The sequence below is a fragment of the Vicugna pacos genome, chromosome 5 (assembly GCF_048564905.1).
Source record: "Vicugna pacos chromosome 5, VicPac4, whole genome shotgun sequence".
In the NCBI taxonomy this organism is placed as follows: Eukaryota; Metazoa; Chordata; class Mammalia; order Artiodactyla; family Camelidae; genus Vicugna; species Vicugna pacos.
In genome coordinates this window covers 78,403,040-78,417,252 of record NC_132991.1, presented here as the reverse complement: position 1 = coordinate 78,417,252, position 14,213 = coordinate 78,403,040, and the positions used below count along the sequence as shown (strand labels likewise).

Sequence of the window (14,213 nt, the reverse complement as noted above, 5' to 3'; positions counted from 1 at the left end):
AAACCTCAAAGTTGAGGGTAGCCTTGAGCTGCAGTAGGGGGGCCACCTTATTTCTCATATATTAGCAAAGTGTAACAAAGGCTGGTGACATCACAGTGGAGACCTGCCCACCTGCTCAGCCACGCCCCTTTCACAGTCACAATGGCTAAGGCTTTAAATACCCAGACTCGGGGTCTCCGGGCCCTGCAAAGCCCCTCACTTTGGCAGAAAGTACAATGTCGACCAGCCGCAAATTTAAAAGTCATGGTATGAGGAGGGGCAAGAACCGAGCTCCTCACAAGGGAGTCAAGAGAGGTGGTAGCAAAAGAAAATACCGGAAGGGCAGCCTGAAGAGTAGAAAACGGTGCGATGATGGTGAGTGAGGGATAAGCTGGGGAGCCATCAAACAGGGGTGAGGGGGATATTGTTAGCCAGTGGGCCCTCCCTCTTGGAGTTAGCTCTCATAGGACCCTGAAACCTCAGGCTGAGAATTTCATTTTGAATTAGGCTCACATTTGGGCAGGAAGGGGATGAATGGGTATGTTCTACAGGCGTCCCTATTGCAAATTTGTCCTTTCCCTACAGCCAATCGCAATTACCGCTCCCACTTGTGACTACACCAGGGGGCTCTGCCCTGGTGGACTTCAAACGACACCAGGCAGCAACAGAGAACAGAAGGGGGACTGCCAAGGAGACCTGAAGTTAGAGCAAAGACAGAGAAGAGCTTATCGTGTGGGTAAAATGCCAATCGCGATGAAATGAGGAATGTATATGTTGGCTGTTTCTCCTCAACATCTCAATAAAATTTTGAAAACTGAAAAGCATGTTTCCTTTGCTCTTTGGCTTGGGAAATGGGCAGAGCTGAGCCCACTTTCCTGAGCTGGGCAGACTTGGGGAAGAATTAGCAGGTATGAAACCATAGAACATGACTTGGAGAATATCAAAGCAATTTGTTCTTGCAACTCTCTCTCCCTGTGCCCCAACTCTGGCCATGTGCCATCACCACATTTAGGTCTTGATCTCGATGTACTCTCTCCCTCCCCAACATAGAAAGGAGGAGAGGGGATAAAAGAAATGAGAGAAACACATCAGAGTGCCAATTTGTCAAGAGGCTTATAGCATGGAGACACCAAACCATGATCCCCAAACCAAGAGCTAAACTAAAGCCAAAGGCATGTCCCCGAGGTGGACAGTGTTTCTAATTCATCTGGTTTTATGGGCATGATTAGTAGGCAGAGGCCAGCACGGTGTTTATAAGAGCTATGCTGGGTTTGAGATGGACAAGACTGGTGGCAGGGATCCTGCCTGGGAGATTTCACACCAGATGGTGTGACTCTGATGTCATAAATGAACCTTAGTCAGGTGTGTCTGGAAGTAGGAATGACCTCAGTCTGGGTGGACCGTATTGGCAGGGAAAAACAGTCCTTTGCTGTAGCCCTCACTTCACCTTGACCTTGAGTTCTGATATGGTTTATGTAGTCTCCAAGGATCTGACACCTCCTCTCAGCATCCAGCAATATTTTTAATGAGTGCTTCCTGTTGCCTCAGAGGCAGTTCCAGGGTGGCACAGGGAGGAATTGAGACATTGAAACCAAGCCACCCGCAGAACCAAGCCACCCACTTGGATTCTGGGGAAGCAACCAGGAAAGGATATAAGCCGGAAGGAATGAGAGGAGCGTGAGGCCAGACATGAAGTTTCCAACAGTGGGGGGAGTGAGACGTGGGACCAGTGACGAAGCAAGGAAAGGGAGCCTTTCTGTGCAGAGCTCCACGTATTCTCAATGAGACCATTGACTCTGAGTTCCCTGGAGGTGTGTCAGCACTGGGATGTTGGGAGGGGAACAAAGGCTGTCCCTGTGGGTTAGATTCTAGTAGTGTAACAGAAAAGGATGAGAAAAGACCAGCTCATGAAGTGAGTTGTTTTGTCCTGTTTCCTAGCCCTAGAGAAGGCACATACTGTTTGAGAGCTAAGTCAGCATCAGGTGCCCAGACACTTCAAAAACATCAGACTTATTTCCCACCTAATTTTTTCAGTTCCCACTTTTGTAAAGAAATATCCCTTCATAATCCTCATCTTCCACAGTTTTACCTCTTAAATATTCCTTTTGTCCTTTATTTTCCAAATCAAACTCAGACTAGAAGTTTCTTAAATATATGTCCACAGTGTGACTGCACAAAGCTTTTTAACAGATTCAACTGGAACCCCTAATCAGAAACAACCAGCCCTCACATTCTCTTGTGCCTTTTGGGAGTTCCTTTAGTCTCCATATAAAGAAAGCCTGAAAGCTCCTTGCAACACACATAGTCCATTTATTGTAATGCCAAGCTTTTGCTGCTCTGGCTGTACATTCTTCCAATTCATCAGCTACTGGGGAGTACAGTCAGAACACCCCCATGGGGCCAAAAGAGCAAGCCTGCCTGGGATAGAGAAATGCCTCGGGCCGGGCATTTCTCCGTGCTGAGGCAAAGCCTGAAGTCAAGCTGAAGTTAGGAGTTTGTTTGCTGGACCACATGCCCCACAATCTGGGCCACACACCTGTGTCTCTTCCTCTTGCCTTCTAGTACCCTGCATCCCTTCCCACCTGCTTGTTCCCAACTTTTGCTCTTGCCACTCCCTGCTGTGGCTGTGTGCCAGGAGCCTTCAAGTGCTTTCGCTCACAGCTCACCCCTTCGCACCACGTTCTCCACTTGATCTTTTCCCTGCCACCTTTCAGATTGCTAAGACGGGCAAAGACAAGCTGTCCTGTAGGGAAGTCAGCAGAACAGTGAAATAGTGCAAAATGTTCTTTCCCTGAGAAACTTACATTAACCAGGAAGTCATCCTGTGTTCATCAGGATCCCCCAGGAAAGCAGATCCTGGTGGGGACCCAAAGACCTCTAGAGCCTGGCAACAATGGTTGTGAAGAGGCAAAGGATGAAATAGTCACAGGAGCCCCATGGGAGCCAAAACTGTGTGTTGGGTGAAGGAGGGTGGCAGATGGCCCTCTTGGTAAAAGCTGTAGTAGGAAGGAACACAGCCACTGCCAGTCTCAGAAACGCCCTACCATTCCTCTCCTCCAGCCCTCCAGTCTCCTCCTGATGCTTCCAGTGGCCAGACTCAACCAGAAGGCAGCAGGGAACGAATCGCAGGTGACGCAGACATCAAGGGGCAGAGAATGTTGGAGAAGAGCTCTGAGAAACTAATGGTGGTAGGTAGCACAACCTGGTAGGCAAAATTTGCTCTTTCCTTGGACTTCTAGAAGTCTGCCACTTCAGCGTCCTATTTGTCTTCCCTCACTTGTTGTCACAGGACCAAGTCCCTTGGGAAGTGACTAGCAGGAAAACCCCGAACCCAGTTACTCAGGGCTCCTGAACTCTCAACTCAAGAGCATGTGTTCATGTCATTTGCAGGATCTTAAGATTCCCAGACCTAATGTTCTAAGACAGTGTTGATCAATATTTAGGATGAGGTGGTGAACAGCTCAAGGCGGTCAGGGCAGCCAGATCCTTGCCTGGTGACTTCAGTCTGCCCTCTTAGACAGGTGTGGAAGGATTGGGAGCAGCCCAGAAAACTCTGTTTTGCAGTAAGAACATTTTCCAGGCCCACAGGCTGGACATTTTCCAGCCCTGGTGTTGACTTGGTCCCTGCCCTCCAGGAACATTCATTCCATCTCCCTGTTGACAGCTCCTGCAGGCCCAGCCCCCACCAGGCAGGCCCCTGTAGGGAAAGAAAACAGGGGGCTTTTGACCTTGGTGCCACTAGAAGACCTCACCTTCTGTGTGATTTTTCTCCGTCTCCCTCACCAAGGGGACTCTGTTCCTGTCTCCAGTTTTCTCTGGAACACCATGTCCTTAAGTCATCACTTACTTGGCCTTTTTGGAAAGTCAAAAATAAGAAAAAAAATTTTTTTTAAGTTAAGGATTTTGACCATAAGCCTTTCTGGGTCACCTTGACCTTCTTGTGAGCTGACTTGGGCACAGGACCTCTGCCCCACTGACCTTGAGGTCTGATGAGAGTGATCCCAGAGGACACACGTGTGGGTGGAGAGAGCCCAGAGGAGCTAAGGGGAGGACACAGCTGACTCCCACCTCTCGCCCTGGGCTTTGTCAGATCACCCCAGGTGGGACCGACTGTGCGTGAGCAGCCTCAGGCAAACAGGAAGTTCTGGAGAAGTGCTCACGGCTGTGTGAGGAAGTGAGGGCACAGAAGCAACAGCCGGGGTGGGGGGGGGCGCTCTGATGCCCTGGGGGTGGGCGGTGCAAGTCCGACATGGCTGGGGGCTCAGCTCTCAGGGTCACCCCAAGGTCTGTCCTTTGAGACCAGAGGACAGCCCAGCCTGGCTCTGCAGTCTGAGTCATCACTCACTCCTCCCCATCCTCCCCACCCCCTAGAGAAAGAACCACATGTCCAGGAGCACCAGGTCCCCCTAGTCACCAGGCCGGTCCACCTCACCAGGTTAACAAGTGAGGAAGCTGGTTGCTTGGCTCCAAGAGAGCCTCTCCTCTCTTCTGCATCCCCCAAACCATCCTCCCTCTCCAGCCTTTTATCAGTCCAGTGTGAGACCTCTCCCCAGTCGGAGCCCTACAGCCACTCCTGCCCTTCAGCTCAGTGTCCCAAAAGTGGTGTAGATGACAGTCTTCTCCATGGAGCACAGTAGCCAGGAAAGGGGTCCAGAAGTGAAACCCCAGTGCCTGGGTTCCAACAGCCAGCTCCTCTCACCTTGTGACCTTCATCCACCTCTCATGCTTTATTTCCAGCCTTTTCACACCTCCCCTCTGCAGCTGGGGTCATTTCATCTCTTCCTAAGGCCCAGCTTTACCATCTCCATAACCATGCCTGACCTCGGGGAGTGAGGCATCTCTGGACAGCCAGCAGGGTAGGCTAATGCAGATAGGCAATGGTTCTAATATTGGGCCATATAATCTTAGGTAAATTTTCCAACCTCTCTAAGCCTCATCTTCCTTATCTATAAAATGTCAGCCATAACATCTACCACACAGTGGGCTTGTTAGAATATAAAATACTGTAAATTATAGGTCTTGAGTGGAGTTGGCTGCCCTCACCTCTCTCCCTTTGAACCGGCCTTGGAGGTGTCATTGTGTCTGTCTGGCCCTGACTCATGACCCTGCTTCCTGTGGTAGTCTCTGGGTGTCACACATATGGACAGATTCCCCAGTGGGGCCCTGTGCTCTGCAGAGAGCTCAGATTCCCACTGTGACCCAGAGTCTCTCTCTCTCCTGATCCTTTGCCTAGGACAGATCCTGAGATCAGGAAGCATCTACATCTCCCTGTGGCTTATTTTGCCCTCCCATAAAATTAAGGAGTTGAGGAAGATCTTATATCTCCAACTAGACTATAAACTCCTGAGACCAGGAGCCAAGCCATCCCCAAGTGAAGGGCAGAAGGATCACATCTGGGCATACCAATAGCCATTGTTTCTTGGGAAACAAATCAATGAATCCATCAAAAAAATCAATCAATCAATCTTCTAACTTGTGAAAAGTAAAATCTGAGCATGATGAAAAGGACTGAGGATGGATGAATAAACTCACATGATTAGGAGTGTTTATTTCTCCCATCAGCAGCAGACAAGTATCTCTGCAATTAATTATCTATGAAGTCCTAGGTCTAACGCGCTAGTGGTTTTCATTGAACAGACATAAAGAGCTTGAATTTTCCAAGTTGCAGGGACCAGCCACCAAAGTGCCTCAGAATGGAAGCTCTGAAGAAGGGAGTGCTTCTCAACAGGACTGAAAACAGGACCTTGATTTATGACTTACTCTTTCCTTCAGGAACACAGAAGAACAATATCACACGAGGTATACAAGATGCTTTGGAAACATTCACCTGCATAGTATCACCTGGAATCATCTGATGAAATGCAGATTCTAATTCTGTAGGTGCAGGGTGGCCCCGAGATTCTGCATGTCTAAGGAGCTCCCAGGTGGCTCTGACTCTGATGGTCCAGGGACCACATTACGAGTAGTGAAGAGTTATAGAACACTTGGCTGGAAGGCTCAAAGAGCAGGTCCAGCTCAGTTCTGCCCGAACTTCCACAGCAATTCTTTGCTCTTCTCTGGGGCTTTCTCTAACATCTATCCCAATTCTTTTAAAAAAAAAAATCCTACGATTCTAAAGGATTGGATTAAATAAATGTAGCCCAGAAGCGCCCATCCCTCTGATGACTTCTCAGGACTAGAAAGCAGTGGCATCATAGAACATGGATAGAGGGTTTCTCTGCCCCTCTGAACCATGGGCAGGCCATATCATTTCAGAACATGGGGGTGGTACTTCCTAGGGATATAAAAAGAAAGAAGTGAGAGAAGGGGGGAGAAATCGCTCTGCCAACAGAGATGCCTCTCCCACCACTGCCCCCACTAGAGGCTAGAAAGAGAATCTCTGGTTTGACGACTCAATCTTTCCCCTTTTCCTTTTCTCTCTGCTCCCCTTGGCTGCAGATCCTGGGTTAGACCACAGCCCACCTGTGGCTCAAGGTGTGCATTTGGAGGAGAACAGCAGAAACAGATTCCAACTAACTTAAAAGAGGGGGAAATGGAATCTCCTGGAAGGGTGTGGCATTGCTTAGGGAATAGAAGGAAAAGCTGGACAAGTAGGCTCCGTGATGGGAGCCAGGCAGGAAGCAGGCAGGAACTCAAGGGCGCCCTCCCTGCACTGAAATGGCTCCAGTTGTTTTCCATTCTTACATCACTCCCCTGAAAATTCAGGGTGCCAGAGAGAGAAAATGATGGTCAAGCTTGTGTTACAGGGGTGCAGGGTTGATCCCAGAAAGAAAATTGAGGAACTGTTACCAAGAAGGGAAGCTGCATGCCAACCAGCCAGGCACAGGGGGCAAGGAATTATGTTCCTGTGATGCAAGCAATTCCAGGGGACTTGCTCATAGGGTAAAAACTCAGCATCCTGCACACACAACAGACACTTTCTTGAATCCCTAAATGTGTGAACACCCTTATGTCTTGCAGATTTTCCTGTAAGACTGCCATCTTAGCACAAAGAACTTGCTTAGAACCTATAACATACATTTCACTTTCACTGCCAGAACCATAAGTTGGCTTCATTCTCCACTCCAATTTTTCCCCATATTGAAAGAATTAACAGCAAATGGGAGAGCAAGGAGAGAGCCAGTCCCAGAGCCACACGCAGGGCTGCTGCTGGGGTGGGGGGTGGGGTGCATAAGTTCTATTCCCCAGAGTGCACGTTTTATATTCATGGCTCAGAGAAAGTAAACACGTCTAGGATCTCCATGAAAATCAAGAGTACAGTCATGTAAATTGTGTGAAGGAAGCCCTGGGCTCAGGGGGGGACTCCATCTTCTCCTGTTTGACTCCTAAGAAGAACAATTTCCTTCTTTCCCTCCTTCCACTCCAGACACCAAAGAAGCAAGACATGTTCTGGTTGGTTTAGCATAGAAGCTCTCAAGGGTTTGGGTCTAGGCTGTCCAGTACAGGAGCCACTGGCCACATGCAGCTGCTATGCACTTGAGATGTGGGTGGCTCGAACTGAGATATGTTCTCACCGTAACACATATACTTGCTTCAAAGACTTAGTATAAAACAAAAAAAGACATCTCATTAATAATTTTTCACATTGACTGTATATTGAAATAATATTTTAGTCATGCTAGATTAAATAAAAACACTAAAATTGATTTTACATGTTTCTTTTTTTTTTCTTTAGCTTTTTAAAATGTGGCTATGAGAAAATTGAAAAACATAAATGTGACTTATGTTATATTTCTGTTGGACAGAGCTGGCCAAAGGTCCTCTGGATTTGCACAGCTCAGTAGCTCCTCATGCCCTACGCTTCCTGCTCTCTTCCTTTACAGCAGCGCCTACCAAGCCAGGCCCTGTGTTCAGCCAGCACCGCAGAGAGATGAATAAAGCCCACCATCTAGCCTCAGCTTTCCAACCCTCAACCACACGCTGATACACATGTGCCTACTGTCTTAACTGGATCCTTTAGGTCCAGAGGTTTGGGAGGTGGTTGCCGTGCTCTGTTGTGTTATTCTTGTTTTTCTCCTGGTCTTTATGGACCTTGATGTGCATAAATCATTGCTTCCCTGGATGTCTGGGGCCAGAACTGCCCACCAGTCTATAGCTGTGTATCTTCTTCTACCCAGACAATTTTGGCTCCTACTGAATGGGCTCAAAGCTGGTTGGCTTATAAACGTATAATATACAAATTAAAAATGCTTGTTCTGTTTGTCATATCAAGAAGATCTATATGTCACACACGGGGGGGGGGATAACTTGATATCTGATTATCACCGTGATCTACTCACATCTACCTGCTAACTCACACACACACACACACACACAGTCAAAAAGGAGAGAAGAATTCAAAGCGGTGGTACTCAGCTTTAACTTCTAACTATGTTGTTTTAGAAATGTTACATCTAGGAATAGTTATAGTAATAGCACTTACACCAAATGGTCTCCTAAGAGCTTCATACATATTAACTTCTTTCACCCTCAGCACGACCCCATAAAGTAGATACAATTATGACCTCTGTTTTAGAGGTGAGTGAGACCAAGCGATTTGTCCAAGGCCACACGGCTGGTGAGCAGCAGAGCTGGGATTCGAACCAGGCTGTCTGTTCCATGTCTGTGTGTGTAACCACTAGGCTGTGGCCTTTTACAGGTGGAGGAATTGAGGCCTAGAGACTGGAAAGGACACGCTTAAGATGGCAGTTAGTGGTAGAGGCTGGACTAGGACCCTGTCCTCCAATGTGCCCCACAATGCCCCAGTCTCCCCAAAACCAGACCATCCCAGTGTCCAAAGTGAAGGGGAATTTTGATATAAGCACATTAGGATGCTTGGGGAATGAGAGACAGGAAGGAGCAGAAGCCAACAACATTTCTCTTCTCAACCTAGTAAAGGCAGGGCCAATTGATTCAAACCCCACGCAATGAATTATAACAGAAAAACCAAAGCCTTTGGCAACAGCCAGTTCTAGACTCAAATCTTGCCACAACCACCGGAAAATAACATGATCTTGGCAAGTTTCCCAGCTTTTCTGAATCTTTGTCACTTATACATGGCTGGGTTAAAAACACCTTCTTCAAGGACCACCAAGAGGATCTGTATAAGATCTGAATGCCAAACAGCTCGCACCACACCTGGTGCAAGTACGTCGCAAGTGCTTTATAAATATTAGTTCCTCTCCAGAACAGCCCTGCACCCACCCGCCTTAACTTCACCTGGGACCAAACAGGGACCCCTGAAACTCCTGCAAAAGGGTCTGCACTGGAGTGAAACAAAACTGTAGGTCTAGAGGGGTGGCCCCGAAGACTGGGGAGCAGAAAGCTTCACACTAGTTGCAACACAGTGAGCGAGGCAGAGTGACCACCACAAGATGCGCCCCACGGCCACAGTCTGTGTTGCTAGAAAGAAAGAGGAGAATTGTGAGCTCCAGCCTGAGTCACAGAAGCCCTTTGTGTCTCCCAGGAGAGGGCAGGGTGGGGCCTTGGGCTGGGGGGACAGTGGTGGGTGGGGTGACCTGGCAGCCTGGATTTCATCTAAGAAAGGCTGGCCTGGTGCCCAGCCTGGGTGTTGCAAGGGCCAGTGGAGGTGTCCTGTGATGGGGGACAGGTGTGGACAAAGAGCAGAGACTTGGGAAAAGAGAGATGTCTCTTTCCTATTTCTGTTAGCTCAGAGTTTAACTAAAATTCATTTTTAAAGCCATTTGGGCTTAAAGAGGTTCCACTTTCCATGCCTTGGGTTCCTAACTAAAAGACTCAAAATGTCAAAGGCCCCTCAGAGATCCCTCCTGGGGCCATCTTCTCCATGTCCCTGCCCACAGCACAGACAGCCCTCACCCCTGCTGAACAGGTGGGAAACAAATGGGAGAGACCCCCCAAGGCCCCCAGAGATGAGGGAGCTCCTTCTTTTTCTGGGTCAGTTTGACTTTCCCTGGTTTCAACTGCAAGGAAGTTAGGCCAGAGACCCAGAGGAGGCTCCTCTCTGGGAAGAGACCTCTTTTGTTTCTATCACCTCTCTAACATTCCTCCCATATTTTAACACATGCTTCCAAGAGTCTTTCCTAATCCACCAGCCAGAAATGAATGGGCTTTTTCACTGAGTTTCCATCTCAGTGTGTTTGCCCTTCTAGAAGTCCTCCCTGGATGCAACAATTTTATAACTACTTGGGTATGGTCTCATGGCTCTAACGGAACATAATTTCCCTGAAGACAGAACCATTGTCAGTTCTGTCTCACCCACGTTGCTCATTATAGGGCCTCTCAGGTTGAGACAATATTCTCCCCACTAACTCACTGGGGGATTATTGAATGTATATCAAGAGTTCTTAATTTTACTCAGTTCCTAATACCTAAGTCCTAAATGTACTGATTTGGTCAAAAAGGCTAAAGGAGGTCTCCATGAACCCGAACTGGTACTCCAGGCTGGGACACTCCCATGAGAGCAGGCAGCAGGATGTTTGTACTCCTTTGTATGTCCAGCCCCTAGTACGGTGCCTGGCACATAATAGTTGCTCAACAAGCACGTATTGAATGGATGGCAGTTGGATGTAGGTGATGCTGCTGGCACGTGACCACATATGTCTCCACCAGGAGGAGGAAGATAAATAATATTTCAGACAGAAGGGACTTCAGAGTTCTAGACCGATCTCATGTTTAAATAAGAAAATGAGGGCCAAGTCCAAGTCTGCATGGTGGAGTAGAAAAGGGCACTGAACAGGAGTTCGAAAAACCTGGACTTGCCAGTTCTGACCAAACTCAGGAAAAAGAACTGTTAGTAAGGGACTGTGTTAGAGCAGCTGTTTTTACCACTTTTCCCCACCACTGGCTAGGTCAGGTCCACTCCACGACTGCAACACACATGCATGCTCTTTAGCATCACTATTCACATTCATGATTCTCTTCTTGTGTAATCTTTTGACAGCAAGTTTCATAAAGCTGGAGGTCATGGTTTGGGTTTGTTTATTTCTTTCTCGCCAAACATCGTATTCCCCACGTTCACCTGAATTACCCAGTAAGTGTTTGTTAAATACAAGTATTTATTAATAATACTTTCTCAATCACATGCTAAATTTTGCTCTTATTGCAAATGCAGCCACCTTGCAACTGTAAAGTTGTATCTGAGAAAGCTTCCGGTTGACCAGACCGGAAGAGAGTTGAATTCTGGGGAGCTGGTGAGGCCCAGAAAGATGCATGTCTGTTAGCACAAAATAAGGAGATTCTGCCTTAGGAAAGGATGGAGTTGTGGGGAAGCGTGTCTTTCAAAACTTGGACTCACGCTAATCTGACCAGAGAGCATACTGAAGGGCTCCAAGGTGTAGGTTGGGGGACGACAGGAATGTAGAAGATTCTACTGATGGAACTGAGAGAGTGAGCAACCAGCCTCAGTGGCCAAGTGGCAGCAGGGAGAAAAGCTTGGATCCACATTTGGGAAGGTTCATAACTATATCACCACTGGAAAGAACTCAGCAACCTCCAGGCTCAGGACTGACAGAGGTGGCAGAGCTAGCCAAAGGGTGAAACATAAACCTGACATTTCATTCTGATTGGTATTAATCTGTACCAAGTTATGTGCCTATAAGTCACCCTCCAGTATATATATAGCATACTGAGATTTGACTCTAATCAGAAAACGGAGGGCAGTATCATGAGGTTAACGCATCATAAAGGGAGACTTTAGATTTAGAATATGAGTGAGGAGCCAGGTCCTGGTTCTAAGGTCTAGTCTGAGGAAGAAAATCGTGACAAACTAAACAATGTCATGTGGGCACACATTCACTGTGAGAAGAGCCAAGGGCTGTGTCTGAGCTGGCCATGCAGAAACTCGGGTCCTAAGATTTTTGAAACCTTGAAGGGTAGAAGCTGAAACCAAAAATAAACAAAAGCTTAAAAGCTGATCTATTAAAAATGCAAATGGGCAAATTCTTGGACCCAGAAATTTCCACTCTGGGCATCTATTCTAGAGAAATCTTTACATCTCTACACAAGAAGCATTCCAAAACAGTCACAGCAATTAGCAAGTTAACAAGACTCACATACAGTGACTGGACTCATAAAAGTGGGCCTGCTGCGAAAACTAACGTGGGTCTCTCCTCTTATAGTACACCCACGGGGACCAGACAAGTAAAGCAAATTACATCTATACCATGATATAGTTAAGTTAACTATAACAGTTAAGAAGTGAATACACATGCATATGTGCATAGATCCACAAGTACATATATGCACTGATATGGAGAGATTAGAAAAAAAAGGAAGTAGCAAGACAATACATACAGTATGATACCCCCTCTTCCCCAGGGAAGAGGATAGAATTTTATATGTGAAAATAAGGTATGTGTATATGAACATTTATATATACATGGAGACAAATACACATATGTGTACCCACACACAGACATAATTTTATACATTTTTAAAATACTTGCACCAAGCTGTTGACAGTGATCATCTCTGGGGAGAAGAATAAAATTAAGTGGTGAACAAAGAAGACTTTTGATTTATCTATATTGTTTGAATTTTATTACACATTACTTCTGTAATTAACTTTTTTTTTTAATTTCTGCAAGCTGCAAGCAATTTCTATCTGGCACGAAATGGAAACATCAACAGTCCTTTAGTATAGAGAGTCTCTTTGTTCTGAGGAAATTGCCCGAATAAGAGTTTTAATGATATAAATGGAAAGTAAAGACTGGCTTCTGATCTTGAGATGTGGTTGCCAGGAGGAAAAGGGTTTGGGGTTTTTTTTTTTTTTCATGTAAGGGTAGTATTTCCTGTGTTAACATGTCTCCATGTTAGAGCAGAGATGATTGGACTAGGAGATTTTTGAGAACGTGTGGCCTCACTGACAAAGGAATGAGGACCCAGAGGAATGGTGAGGCTTTTATGTCTCACCCAGCAGCAGCATACTCTGGGTTTGAGCTCCTCTGGTTAGAAGTCTAAGGGCAAGAGGCTTGGAATATTTTTATAAGATCTTTCCTGAGATTCTGGTTGCAAGCTGTGCTCTTTCTGTGCTCAGGTGACCAAATGAAGCCCTGACCCATGAGATGGCCTTCCTCTCCGCCCTGCGTGGAAGCATTCTTGGACTGAAGATGCATGACTATTAAGAATGGTGTCTTTTTTCCATCGTAATTTTCGATAAGTTAATACTCCTATGCAATAAAGCTCTAGACTTTCACATACTTATTATGCATCCAGCTACCTTACTGACCTCTAATTAGTCCTCATAGATTCATTCCCTCAGTTGTTTTAGGCATTCCATCTGTTATGGGTTGAATTGTGCCCCTACTGGCAATTCATATGTTGAAGCCCTAACCTCCAGTACCTCAGAATATGACTATATTTGGAGATAGGGCCTTTAAAGACATAATTAAGCAAAAATGAGGACTTTAGGGTGGGCCTTAATCCAATCTGACTGGTGAACTTTTAAGAAGAGGGAATTTGGACACACAGGATGTGCACGCACATGTCATGTCAAGAGGCAGCAAGAGGGTGGCCATCTGCAAACCAAAAAGAGAAGCCTCCAAAGAAACCAACCAAGCCAGCTGACATCTTAATTTTGGACTTCTAGCCTCTAGAACTGTGAGAAAATAATTTTCATGTTGTTCAAGCTACACAATCTGCGGCATTTTGCAATGTCAGCCCTAGTAAACGAATGCATCATCACACAGTCAGAAAATTATAAGAATCTGGCTGTTCTTCCCCCATAGATCCACCACATATTTTGGTTTCCTGCCTTATCACATTGGCTACCTATGTACCTTCTTTCAAAGTTTAAGGTGTACCAGGAGAAGAGATCCACATTCTACTTTCTAATAAGCCCATTTTATTAGTTAAGTCACCCTATTTAAAAAAGCATCTTTTTGACCTTGAAGATTATTATATTTCATTCAATTAATCCTGTAAAATTGGCACTCTTACCCTGCTGATTAGATGAGCAGATTGAGGCTCCATGCATATAAGTGACTTGTCTGGGGTTAAAAGTTATAATCAGACTCAAGTTTTCAGATTCTAAATCAAATTCCTTGTTTTTCCTATCATATCCACAATTGACTAATAGTGAAGAAAGAACATTTTTTATAAGGTGAAAGTAAGTGAGACTTTCATAACTATTACCATGATTTCTCCTTTCTGGGGCTTAAAGTATCCTTTCTGCCTCTAGCTCTTATCTCCCCTTCATTGAGAAGAAGGATGTTTTCTCCAATTCAAAAAAAAAAAAATAGCTATCTAAAAGAACACCTGTCTCCTCAATTTCTGCC

The 14,213-nt window shown here is 46.1% G+C and overlaps 1 protein-coding gene and 1 long non-coding RNA gene across 2 annotated transcripts; both read left to right on the top strand.

Annotated features, from left to right (window-relative positions):
• Positions 1-169: 169 nt before the first annotated feature.
• Positions 170-800, top strand: TNP1 (transition protein 1). The gene is made up of 2 exons (XM_006207272.3): positions 170-354; positions 565-800. Exons 1-2 carry the CDS (start codon positions 216-218, stop codon positions 591-593), a joined length of 168 nt encoding a protein of 55 aa, XP_006207334.1. The 5' UTR covers positions 170-215; the 3' UTR covers positions 594-800.
• An 899-nt stretch (positions 801-1,699) lies between these two features.
• On the top strand, positions 1,700-13,140 carry LOC140696471 (uncharacterized). The gene is made up of 3 exons (XR_012072870.1): positions 1,700-1,790; positions 3,040-3,167; positions 12,974-13,140. It is a non-coding gene; the product is annotated as an uncharacterized lncRNA (long non-coding RNA).
• Positions 13,141-14,213: the final 1,073 nt, after the last annotated feature.